At 39.8% G+C, this 13980-nt stretch overlaps 1 protein-coding gene across 6 annotated transcripts in view; it reads left to right on the forward strand.

The window, feature by feature from the left end:
* Positions 1-12807, forward strand: part of LOC117573699 (band 4.1-like protein 4) — a 63582-nt gene extending 50775 nt beyond the window's left edge. For 2 of the 6 annotated variants that reach the window (XM_052006466.1, XM_052006467.1), the window contains exons 13-17: positions 3-176; positions 880-1026; positions 1380-2841; positions 8377-9113; positions 12197-12807. In XM_052006466.1, the coding sequence (XP_051862426.1) occupies positions 3-176; positions 880-1026; positions 1380-2841; positions 8377-9113; positions 12197-12209 (2533 nt within the window). In that variant the 3' untranslated portion in view covers positions 12210-12807. The remainder of the gene's footprint in view (positions 1-2; positions 177-879; positions 1027-1379; positions 2842-8376; positions 9114-12196) is intronic. The other 4 variants (XM_052006469.1, XM_052006470.1, XM_052006472.1 and 1 more) reach the window with 4 other exon arrangements.
* Positions 12808-13980: the final 1173 nt, after the last annotated feature.

Below are 13980 nucleotides of genomic sequence, written 5' to 3' on the forward strand. Positions count from 1 at the left end.
AGACTCTACTACCAAAGCTCTCATCCGCATGATAGCAATGGCGGCGGCGTCGGCAATCCTGGCGGTGGTGGCCACGGAGGTCACGGTGGTGCAGCTCCCAAGAACGGTTCCATACGCTCGGCCAGCACAATCTCTTCCCGGGAGTGCGAACGCAACAATGGACACGGCTTAGTGCGGTAAGTCAAATCAAGTTTGCTATACCATATTATTTACTTTATGAACTTCTTTATTATTTGTTATATTATTCATTCATGGTTTATTATTAATCTTTTATTATATTATTAACAAAATTATTACTCTTTTCTCTTCTTTATTATAAAAAATATTATTTTCTTTATTAATTCTCATAGTTACTAAATAACTTGCTATTATTATTTATATTAAAGTGTAGTCCATTCTTTATTTAATCATCTTCTCTATTATTTCTTACATTTCTTTGTTGTACCAAACTATCTAAGAAATACTCTACTAGTATATTTCTTACATCATTTTTCTGCGTATTATTCGCTATTTTAGTTACGATATTAGTATCTTCAATATATTCCCCTATTTACCCACTTAATTTGTTTCCTACTTTGATTATCAAATTATCTATTGAATACTATATTTTTTATACTTCCTGGTCCTATATTCGTTACATTATTCTTTCCTATATTTTTTGTTATTTTGCTTATTAGAAACTTTAGTATCTTCAACATATTCCCTTATTTATCCATCTAATTTATGTCCTACCAAATAATCTATTAAATACTATATTTTTTATACTTCCTAGTCTTATATTCCTGACATTATTCTTTCCTATATTATTTGTTAGTTTACTTGGTAGAAACTTCAATATATTCCCCTATTGATCAATCTAATTTATTTCCTGACTTACAGCATGATGTCTAGCATGAGTATGGGCGACTTCATCTCGCCCACGGGATCCAATCTGAGTCCACTGGAGAACTCGGCGTTACGTGTTTCACATGAGCACACAGACTCTGGACTGGGAGCTGATCAGGACTATGCATACTCCTCAGAAAGGTAAGCACAATACACTTCACTGTAATATAATTTAGTATTTATTTTACTTTGGTAATTGAGTATTTTGTAAAGAGGCAGATATGCACTTTCATTTCTTTCTTCATAACTTTGAGTTACTTTTACATGCCATAAATGCCAATTATTTTCGATTTCAACACAACTTGTAAATAGCATAGATATTTCAACTGTCAGCAACTTATTACACATTCGATTACCTTAAATAGTTTCCTTTTGCAACTCACATACTCACTCGACTCCCACCTCTATTTGTGTAACTTAAATAAATGAATTACCTGCCCATATTTAATGTAAACAATTTCTCTCTCGTTTGTAATCGAATTTCGAAAAAACAGATCCAGCGATAGCACACGTTATGGCACCAACAAATCATCAGGCGCCTCGAGCGGCAGTCATCGCAAGTCAGTTGGCAGCGCCAGCAACAGCGGCGGCAACAACGGTGGAGGAGGTGGAGGCGGTGGCTACAACAGCCTCATGCAACAGACTGTGAGTAATCAGCAGCAGCAACAGCAACAACAACGTTCGCTCTTCGCACAGCGACAACAGAAGCCCAATTACAAATACGCCAACAACTCCTCGAACTCCACATCGTCCTCCACTAACCCAAAACAAAACCTGGCGCCCGTACACGGCGCATCCTCCACATCCACAGCAAATACTAACTCGACGAGCGTGTCAACAACACAGTCGCAGTCGAACAACAACCATAAAAGCAGCAGCAGCAGCAGCGCTGGCAACACTGGCGCCAGCGGCAGCAATCGCCTGCTCAGCTACACGACGTTCGAGAACAATCAGTACAAGTTCAGTTTGAACAATGCGGCGCTGGGCAAGGCGACGACGTCTGGCGCACGTGTTGCCAGCAGCAGCAGCAGCAATCTCACGGGTAACATGGTAACAACCGGTAATGGTGGTGGTGGTGGCAATGCTCTTAGCAGTGGTGGTGGTGGTCTTGGTGGTGCTTTCAGTCGACAACGCAGCTTTGTCGAATGGCCAAATAACCCGGCGGCGCCTTATTACTATCAAGGACCCTCGACGAGTGCGGCGCAAGTGAAGCGACGCGATGCCAAGTCCGACATTGGTGTCCCCACACGTCGGCTCTCCGGTCAGAGTGTGACCAAGACGCAGCTGCTCACCGGGGGCAGCGGCGGCGGCAGTTCGCAGTTGGCCAATGCCAGCTGTTATCCCATGCACTATGCCAGCAGCAATGTGACCAATCTGAGTGGCCACAATCGCGTCTTGGGTCAACGCGGCGTCGTTGGCAGCGCCGGTGTTGGCATTGGCTTCGCTGGCCTGCAGCCAGCCAAATCGGATCTGTTTCTCTCCTACATCCATGGCGGCGAATACGAACGGCCCTACATCTACAACTACAAGATGCCACAGATGCCGCCCGGCTTGCTCGGCGGCTCGTTCTCTGGCATCGGGCATAGCAATGGAAGCAATGGCAGCGGGTCGGGGTCGGGTTCGGCCTCGGGGTCGCCGAAGCAACAGGCGAGCGCGTATCACATTTCGGGCGCACAGACTGCGGATCCCCCGCCACCGCCGGCGCCTTTGTACGGCGGCTCGGCGCCCGCCAACGATGTCATGTACTATCAGTTTGACAAAGGCGCCGCCAAGTCACAACAACAACAACAGCAACAGTCACAACAGCAGCAGCAACAGCCTCCGCCCATTGTGCAGCAGCCAAAGGCGACGTCAGCGAATGTTGCAGGTGGGGCTGGGGCAGCTGCTGGGCCATTAGTGTATCTGCAGCATGGACAGAATGTCGCGCCATCGAATGTCACCTCAACGCAGCAAACTGTGAGTAAGCCTTGAGCAACTCCGCAACCTGTCGCATGTCATTGTCGTTTTCGTTTTCGTTGTTGTTATTGTCCCCTTTGTGTCTCGTTGTCTTGCCGCATCTTCTGTTTGTGTTTGTTTGTTTGTGTTTGTTTTGTGCATGCAACTTGCAAGTTTTTATTTTTGTACACTTTAATTGAATACGTATTTTATTGGGCACTATCGCAATCGTCTCGAGCACTTTGCTGCATTGCGTCTCTCATAACGTTACGTATACTTAATTTTTGCAACTCGTAAATAGCACTCACTTTTTGTTTCTTTTTTTCAGTTTCTTTTGCTCTGTTTCGTGTAAATCCCCCTAATAAGACACACATACTCTTCTTCGCACTCAGTAGTTGTATTTTGTATGATAAGCAAACTGAAGCTTTTATGTTGATTATTTCGCAAGACTCATTGTAAACACTGTGAGAAGTCGCAGAGCGAGAGAGAGTTGAGGAATTGGGGGCCAAAAGGACTGTGTCCTGGTTTAAGCAACATGCACACTTATCTTTGCATGCACACAAACACACATGAACACTCTTTGAGTGGGTCTGTGTGTGTTATCAAAAGCAGCGCAATGTCTGCAAATAAACTTGCTGCTATCTGAGTTTTGTGTCTGCCACATAGACGGAGAATTTAATTAACTTGAATAGACTGCGCGAAAATAGGCGTGGTTGGGGCACGACACAGCAAACTCATGTGTGCACCCACACACACAGAAGCACATGTATACAAGATACTCATGTATCTTGCAGATACACAGCTTAATGATGTTGCAAGCATGTTGCTTTAAATCAAAAGTGCATAAAAATTAAATCAAAACTGATGACTGAGGATAAGCAAAAATGCTATGAAATAAGTAAAGCAAAGAAAACTTTATTTCAACCCAAAAATATGACCTAAAACTTACTAAATGCCAAAGAATAAACATAAAAATAAGAGTTATTTGAAGACTAGTTATCAAACAATTTCATATTAAACAGAACTGACATATTGGTAGTACAAACTATGAATGCATGATTTAATGGATTTACATAATTTAAGCTAAACTAATTTACAGCTAAAATGTTGTACAATGTGGATAAAAAGAATGAATCCGCACAAAAATTTAAAAGAATTAATTCGCATCTTTTAAACTTGAATTTTGTTTTAAAGACTCTTCCAAAAGGTGTTGACTTTTCAATTTCAATTATGTTTTTTTTTCAAATTAGTCTATTTCTAACTGCAATTACTAAATATTATTAAATTAACACCAAATTTCTACCAATTTCTTTGATCAATAATTATTTTCTTCAATTCTAAGATTCGAGTTTATTTTCTTTAAACCCTCAACCAAAAATTTTACAATTTTAGCACAAGTAGCTTTAAAGATAAACACGACAAATCTTAAACTCATTCAAGCCATCGACAGTGTAATCAAGTGTTTTATTTATGCCAACTTTATATATTTTGCAACTATTCGCATTTGTTTTGCCATTATTTTGTGTGCCATGAATTTTGCTCAAAAGTATGCTAAACATTAGAACAGACGACGGCACACAGAGAAGAAATCGTCAGCTCAATTTCACGCATGACTAATTAACAACTAAAATATGCTAACTAATTTTTGTCTAACGCCCAAATGAATTGCCCCAAAAGCAGAAAGATACTTTTGTCAGAAAGCGAACGAGAGAGGAGAAGACGGAAGAGGGAACAAGGCAATAAAGCAGCATAAATAATAAGCAACTATTTGCGCTACATTATCCAAGTTTATGTAACAGCAAAGAAGAGGAGGAGAAAGAGAGGCAGAGTAGGGAGAGGGCGGGGCACAGTGGGCTGTTCAAGCAAATAATTTCAACTCAAGTTGATGGCACAAATTTCGCAGCTACCACAGCAAAAATACTTACAATTCTTAAATAAATTTTGTGCGACCCGCTTACACACACACACACACACGCACACATATGAGTCTAACAAAGTGCGTGTGTGTGTGTGTGTGTAGCAAATGGCCTTCATGGCAGGCAGCAGCCACTACATAGAAACATTCTCGAAATGTTTGGCATAATTTTGCTATAAAATAAATTTTGCAAAATTGTTTTTCCCTAAGCTGGAGGCAGCTTAGTAAAGCGAAGACAGTGCCAGCCAACAACAACAACAACACAAAGTACAACAGCAACAACAAAGAAAGCAGCAACAACAACAAGTCGAAGAAGCAGCAGCAGCAGCCAAAGGACATCAAATAAAACAAGCAAATCAAAAATTATGACAGCACAGCAAGGGACAACGAACAGGAACTCAAACAGTCACAGTCTGAGCAGCGACAGGAGAGTCAAGAAGGGGGAAGAGAGAGAGGAAGATACAAGCTGTAAGAGATACTGAGAGTTAGCTTCGGCCAGGCCAAAGGCGAAACGCCAAACGTTCTCAGGGCTCAGGGCTTTGGGCGTGGCTAGCATGTGGCATGTCCTTGCCAAAGCAGTTAAGTCAATAAATTTGCTGATTTAATGTGCCAAAAGTTTCGATTGTTGTTGTTGCTGCTGTTGTTGTCCTTGTTCGTTGTCTCCTGTACGCACTTTACTTAGTCGCTCGAAGAGTTACCGCTCCAAGCTGTTTGACTTGTACGATACTTGTTTGTTATTTTCGGCCCTTTCCCCCTTCCCCCGCCGTGGAACAACGAACAAATGCTAGATTAACACAATTGGTAAACAATAAAAGCGACAACTTACAGCCTGGCTTATTGAGCTTTAAGCGACGTGAGGGCAAAACAAAATTTAATAAAATCTGCAAATTAAAGTTTCCAACAAAGATAAGGATATGGGCAAAAAAAGTCTGCCCATTGTGCAACTAAGTACATTAGAATTCCATAAATATTATATGCAATTGGCTGGACCGGTTTTTTCTGTGCAACGTTGAAACTTTCTGTGTGCAAAAACAATTGTGAAAAATATTTGAATAAAAATATATATTCTCCATTGGCAATTGATTCAGGCGGAGAACAATTTGTGACTCAAATAGTGCGGAAAATGCTGTAAAAAAGTTTATTTAACAATTGCCTTGCTATCCAGTGATAAATGTGACAGCAAAGAGGGTGGATTAGTTGAGTAGATGCAGTCAAAGTATAGATTATTCACAGGGTAACTTCAATTTTAGCAGTCTAGCAAAACGTTTCGGTTTTTGTTTATTTAAGTTGCACACCGCGTGATTTAATTATGCAGCACTCAAACAATAAACGTTTGATATTTGTTTTAGTTTATGCTTTCATATTTTTTTAGCATTTCCATTTTTTTTCCACTTGCTCTAAGCTGGTCTTTTGTCTTTCATCATCAATGGACATCTGTCGCTTTTAATATTTATGCAACAAGAGCGCACAAAAAAGTAGAGAGAAAAAAACAATTGACGCATATTTTATGCATGTGCATGGCGAAAAAAATAGAGAAAAATAGAGACCTTGGCGCACATGGGTTATAATTATTTTTGTACGAATGAGTTGACACGCCAGTTTGGCCAGACGACATTGAAAGCGTCCCTTTTAGTGGGTGCCACTCGTACCTAATGACTTGGGGGGCGTTTTAGAGTCGCTTAACGCTTTTTTGATGCATTTTTAAGGGCGTGTTTCCGACTAAATACTATGCCTAATTAACAAACACACACACACACACATGTGAGTGTGTGTAACACACCCATAAAAGTGGAAGAAAATTAATTAAATTGCAGAAAGCAAGAACAAGAGCAAGAAGCAAGTAATGCCAATGGTCTTCTTTGTTTATTTAAGCAATCTGCTACGTGTTTCCATTAGGCTTCAATTCAAGCTTCATTATTGATAGTGTGTGTGTGTGTGTGTGGTTATATTTGTGTATAGAAAGGGGGTGGGGGAGGGGGGCATTAGATAAGCTCTCTGGGCAACAAATACAATTTTCAAGTTGAATGCAATTTTAATTAATAACAAATCAAACAAACTTTGGCGCCCTTGCACAAAATCAACTTTAGTTGTAGTTCGACTCAAGCTCTAAGTGGCTCAAGGGTTCGTTGTTGTATCTGCAAGATTGAGATACATACAAAGTTCTGATGTGCTAGCTAGCGTATAGAAATCCCAATGTTTGTGTGTGTGTGTGTCTCTCTCCTTTATGATTTCATTTACAAATGAATTTGTGTATAAGGGGAGAGAGAATATTCTGTTTACCTTCACAGACATGTGTGTGTGTATTAAACTCAATCATAATAACAGCAAATGTGCTGCCATACAACAAACGTGTCTTTGGCCAAATTGAATGAGCTTTTAAGTGTATTGAGATTGAAACACTGTGCACACGTTGCACAAAGTCCAAGACCAACCGAAAGCCATTTCAATTACCAAATTAATTCTATTGAATTATGTTTATGGCAAAACTTTAATAGCCAACAAATCATATTTTGTATTTAAAAGATGCGGATAACATTTAAATCAATCAGCCAAATTCAATTTGTATGCAATATTTTCTAATCTAATATTGCGAGTTATAAACCTAAATCAAATAAATTAAATTAATTTATTTGCCAATTGCATGTTGCTTATTATAAAATGCACTAAATACAATGATTTGAGTGTGGCTTAAAATTGGGAAAGTGCAGCTAATTGGAGTTTAATTTATGCAGAACTGAAATGTAAGAAAAGTACTCTTGAATTCTCTCAATTAACGAACAACAGCAATAAGAATGAAGACAACAATGGCGCGAACAACAATTATCATACAGCAATCAATTGCAATCCGCAGGGCTTGTGTCCTGTGGAATGTCTAACACGACTCTCTGCCTCTTGCCACTTGCCACCTGCCTCTTGCCACATGCCACCACACCTCTGTGTGCTCGGGTTTGATTTTGGTCAGGTGTTTAGCCGGCGGTCACTTTATGAACGCAATCAGGCGAGCTTTTGTTGCCCCCGAACCACACGGAATTGCCATTTGCCATTGTTGTTCACATTGTTGTGGTCGTTGTTGTTGTTGGGGTATTTTACGAGCTGCCTTTGATTGCAATGTGTGTGAGTGTGTGTGTAATTAAAATTGTGTGCCTGCGGATCTAATAATAAATGTAGACTGATTTTTAAATTAATTTCAATTACATAAAACTGCGCATTTTTGATTTGGATGGCAAAATAGTTTTTGCATAAATTGCATGTTTTCATTTGCCTGCGCAATGAATAAGTCAATAATAATAATAATAACAATAATAAATAGAATGATATTGCTCGCTCCAATGTTTGTGTTGAATTAGCAACAATAATATTGTGTTAAGTCTGTGGCTAAAATTCGAAAAATTGTATTCTAATTGTGTAAGTGCATGCAGATGTGTGACATTATCATTAATTATTATTATTCTAGTATCTAGTGCCTGTTTAGTAGTATTTTAGTATTCGACCCAAGCAGAATCCCTGCAAGCAAAGCTAAAACCTTGTTTTCCGTTCTCAATACCTTTTCACCCCCCCGCATCGAATATCGACATGTGTACTCGTAAAATATCCAAAATACAAAACCCTCAACCAATAAAACCCCAACACAAATGCACTAGGCAATGCATCATCATCATCATCATCATCAGTCGTCGCACTCCTGCAGCGAGGAGGACGAAGCGATGGCCGTGTTGGAGGCAATGCAACCGGATGCGACCACAACTAATGATGAGGCCGAAGAAGACACCGATGATGTGTATGACGATGAGGCGGCCGAGGCTGAGGATATGTTTGATCCTGATGTCCCTTTGATGTCCCCAACTGGCAGCAACAACAGTGCCAACAACAACAACAACAACAACTTCGGCAGCAACAACAACTCTAATCGAAATGCAGTTGCATCCATTTCCGCATTGGCCAATATTAATCTAGATAATTGCAATGCGAATGTCTACGGTGGTCAACAACAGTGTGCCAACGACACCAGTCTCCATCAGCAGCAGCAGCAACAGCAGCAACAACAACTTGTATTGCCAATTACCACAAGCAACCAAACGTTAAATTGTCCCACATTGAATGCAAATAGCCATAGCAGTAGCCAAACCAACTCCAATTCCAATAGCAACACCAATAGCAATTCCAATACCACTTGCAATACGAATGCGTATCCGAATGAACCAACAGCATCATCCCCAGTTGCCCCCACCACAGCAACAGCAACCACAACAGCAGCAGCAGCAACTGCAACGAACTCACAACGAACCAATTCCAATTCGCACTCGAATTTACAACAAAATCAAAACATTTCCTCCAGTTTAGAGATAATTCTATCGCCAATTATACAAAGTAGTCGCCGGTAAGTTTATTTTGTTGCATTTTCCCTTTTTCATTTTCCTTTTTCCTGTTTGAACTTTGTTCTTTTTTCCCTATTTCCTTTTTATTTTGTTGTCTTTTGACTTTTGTAACTTTTGTTGTATTTGTTCCCCAAGCAGTTTGATATCTATGTGTGTATAGCTTCAGATACATATTCAACTGCTCTACATTTTCATTTTGTTGTAGCCTTAAGTAGGTGCGTCTCCCTCTTTGTACCCCGCATGCAACCACAGCAGCAACCACAACATCTCCAGAAAGAGTTCAAAGTAGTTTTTGTCATTCCCCAAGAACGAGTTCAATGTAGTTTTTGTCCTTCCCAAAGCATAGAATGTAAATTGTGCCCCGCTTGAGTTAAGTTTTCATCAGTTTACTTCGATTGCAAATCACTTTACATTCAACTTCAATTTCTTAATCAAATTGCGCACACATCTTTAAGAGAACAAACAACAAACAGAGAGATCGAGATGGGAAGGGGGGAAGAACATGGCATAAAAACATTATAAATTATGTATTAATGTGCCTGTTTAGGCCGGGCTCAGACGGAGGCACATCGGGGTGTGGCAGCAATGGCAGCTCCCCTGATGGCTGCCACAACGCAGCTCAGCTGGGGGGCGGCTCTTCCTTCTCCTCCTCCTCCTCGTCTTCCCATTGGCAGGCACAAGTCAAAGCACTTTGCCAGCTGCCAATTTTCAATTGCCTTTAAGCGAACTGCGGGCACACAATAACAGCAAAAGCAACGAAAGCAACGACAGCCAACGACTATGGGAAATGAGAAAATGGAAAAGACGCTTCCGCATCGCACATTCCACACTCACATTTGTTTTTCGTATTCGTTTTCGCATTCGCATTCGCTTTCATTTCAATTTCACTTGGCGCTTGCTTTCATTTTGGATTTACATTTGATTTGACTGCCATTCCGTCAGCCGTTTGTTTCACTTTGTTTATTTACCAAGTCGAAGGCGTTTTTTTGTGTTCTGTGCTAAGTTCACGCTTCGCATGGCAAAAGGCACACAAATATTTATGCGGCACGAAGAAGACAATGCTGCCAGAGAGAAATGCCACGAATAGCGAACGGAAAATTCGACAGGCCATTTACAAATGAATAGGTTAATGTGTCCACCGAGGGGCGCGGTATCTTGCGCCTTGTTTATGGGCCAAAGTTTTGGCCTGAGCACAAATTGACTTTAAACATGTCAATTTAAATTTGCTGCTAGCCAAATGAAGGGATGAAGTGCACCCTCGGATACATTTTAAGGGTGTCCAGTCTCTGTGTTTGCGCCTCATTAGCGTGTCCCCAAAAGGTCTGTGTCAGAATGAGTATTACTCATACGCCGCATTGCACGCAGCCATTGAAGCAACAAAATGACAATTTCACAACAAATTAACTGCGCAGCCAGGCATCCAAAAACATACATTTCAGTCGTTACTATATGAAGATATGTGTGATATCACACACATACACACACACTCGCACACACATACGAGGAGCAGAAAAAAGAATTGCAATGAAAGCTAAGCAAATGACCTTCAAACTCGATAAGCGAAAACAAAACAAGCGAAAGTGCTAAAAATATACATAATTTTCACCAGAAACACACACACACACACAAAGATACTTTCACACACACGTACACACACACATACACACAGCTGAAAATATGATGGCCCTGGCAAAAGCACAAAAGCAAAAACATTAAAATTTACGACGATGGCAGGCGAGTGCCGTGCTGGGTGCCGGGCAAATGATACTTTTGCCTGCCTGGGTCGCATGGCTGGCATGTCCTTTGCCTATGTTGCTGCCATTGCCTCTGCCAATGGGGAACTCCAGCCAAACATAAATACAAATTTCAACAGAAACAAAACACAAAATAAGCGATGAAAGCAAAAAGGCTCAACGTACAACAATTTCATATCTCACAGATACTTTGCGGAGCCAAATAAACAAAAACAGAGAGCGAAAAGAAACAAAAAAAAAAAGTGAAACAACGCAAAAAATATCAGCAGTAACAAAAGAGGTTTTTACGCGCAAATTATGACTAGTAAATACCCTACAAAATTGTATTATAAGAATGGATTTTAATAGGATTTTGTTCATTAAAAGTGTTTAAGAATTTGATCAAATTTTAAGTGTATTTATGTTACAGTCTTTATACTTATTAAGCTTAGTCTATAGTCTATAAGTTGTGTTTGTCTTTGTTTAAAAATTCTAGAGTATGAAACAAAGAACTTGCCTTCTTGTTTCGTTGTGCCCATCGATTTGCGACTTGTAGTGTTGCCTGCCACAAAGTATAAAAAAAGGCAACCCGTCGAAAACTTTACGCAATTTTTGTCGAACAACTGGGTACAGCAAAAAGACAAAAGCACACAAGAAAAAAAACTTGCTGAAAGTGAGAGCGGTTTAATACGTAAATTTTAAGGCACTGAGCGAGAGATAAGCTTATGAATGTTTTTATAAAAAGTCGACAACCCTGGCCATAGAATTATGTGTTGGCAATTTTTGTGTGTGCTTCCTTCCTTTTTTGGGGTTTTCCTGATTAAATTAAGTAATTATTTGTGCTGTCCTCGTCGTTCATGGCGCCAACTGGCAACTGGGCAATAAATTGAATAGAATTTTAAGCCTGGCGGCGTCGGCGACAATAACTTGCCATAAGTAATAAAACCAAACTAAGTACTTGAAAAATATTACTGCTTCACATACTAATATTATTTATATAAGTGCTTTAGCGAATTTAATTTAGTGGCCTTCTGGCCATAAACTACACAATATTTTAAGAGTTTTTTTTTTGTTGTTTGTTTTTATTATGTTTTTGCTTTATACATTATGCACAGCTGCATTACGCATACGCACTGTAGTAGTTAGCAGAAAATAAAACAAAACCTCAACTAACAAGCCCCACTACACAAATACACACATACACCACACTACACTACACTCGGCTGCAAGTTTACGCAGTTTGCGAAACTTGGATTAGCCTCATCATCATGCAATCGAAAACTTTCTCTAATATGCGTTTCCCTCTCTCTTTTTTTACCCACATGCTGCTGCGGCGAACCTATATAAAACAGAGCGCAATTGTAAGCGAAATGAGCACAGAATTGTGAGAATTAGCTAAATTTAATTTGCAATAGCCAACGCCCGCCCACAACGAGCACGCCCACACTCACGCCCACGCACATGGCCAGGACCTCGCAGCAGCAGTAGAAGCAGCTGGAAATGTTTGTGCCTCAGCGCCGCCACCAACAGCATTCTGTAAACTTTGGCTGCAGCAGCAACATCAACAGCAGCAGCAGCAACAACAACAGGAGCAGCAGCGGCAACAACAACTTTACGAGCAGCAGCAAGCTTGGCTATAAGCAACAGCAACAACATGTGTAAGTGCAAAGTTAAATGAAACTACATGCGGGTTGCAGCGCTGAAAAGTATGCTACACTAAAAGTAAAGGCAGCAGCTGCAACGAGAACAACAGCAGCAGCAACCAACATTAACAACAATAAACAACATTTAAAAGCCGTCGAGGCAAAAGTTGTACGAAAACTTTTGGGCTCCGGCAACGTTGCGGGCTTTTGTCGTTGCAAATTAAATGTACATTCTGCCAACATGTAAATAGATAATGTCTTTACCCGAATCTTATGTATACTATATAAGTATGAGAGTGCGTGTGTGTGTGAAAGAATGTGTGTGTATAGCAAACAAATCAAATTGTGCTAAAAACTAATTAGCTAAGCAAAACACTTTAAAATATGTAACAAAAGGCAAACTCAAAACTGCCGAATACGGAATGTGGAATGCGGAATAGCTTAAGAGATGCGAAGCAAATAATCAAAAAGCCAAAAAAGCAAATGTAACTCACAGATAAAAAAGCCAACGGCACGCAACAAGAACAAGAACAACAACAATAACAACAACAACATTGGCATAAAAGCAAAAATAAATTGTGCGTTAATGATAAGCGGCGCGCATTTCGGCGGCATAAAATTTATTAAAATATGCGAGAAGCGCCACAGACAGCAAGAAGTGAGATAGAGAGAGACAGAGGGAGAGAGAGAGTGGGGCGCCTAAAAGCAGGCAACAGCAAATATATTTATGCTTACGAGTGTATTTGTATGTGGAGGCTTAGGCTACACACACACACACATGCGAATAAAGAAAGGAAGAGACACACAGACAGAGAAAGAGAGACAGAGAGAGGGAGAGGGAAAAACACTCGCGCTTCCTGCACAAGGAAATCGTTAACGATAAATATAAAATTTTATTGTTATGCGTGTGTTGCTTTCACACACACATACATACATACGTGCGTATGTGTGTGTGTAAGGAAGTGTGTGTGTGGCCTGCAAGTAAATTAAATATGCTTTTTTATTAACTACTAAGAACCAATTTGATACGCATTCAAATAATACCATGAAAATTATGTAAAATTCAATTTTACTTCGGCGGAAAACGAAATTAAAGAGATCAGCAACGAGAGAGAGGAAGCAAAGCAAAGCCAAATAAATTTATTTAGTAGCACATAAATGTAATTTTAATAAAATTATATTACATATTTCGAATACGAGTATGAGAAACAAAAAAAAAAACAAACACGAGTACGAATATAAAATACGAATATGTATGCAATATGAGAACTAGCTATAATAAAACTAAACAACTTACTTACTTATGCCAACAACGTCCAGCAATTTCAATAATATTTATGTAAGCGCAAAACCGACAACAACAAACACACACACACACACACACTCTCACACACTCATACAGATAACTACCCACAACAAATTTTTGACCATACTTTAAGCCCAATTTAGTTTAATCACTTGCAACTAATTTAAGCGCAAATATTTGTATATCT

The sequence above is a fragment of the Drosophila albomicans genome, chromosome 2R (assembly GCF_009650485.2).
Source record: "Drosophila albomicans strain 15112-1751.03 chromosome 2R, ASM965048v2, whole genome shotgun sequence".
In the NCBI taxonomy this organism is placed as follows: domain Eukaryota; kingdom Metazoa; phylum Arthropoda; class Insecta; order Diptera; family Drosophilidae; genus Drosophila; species Drosophila albomicans.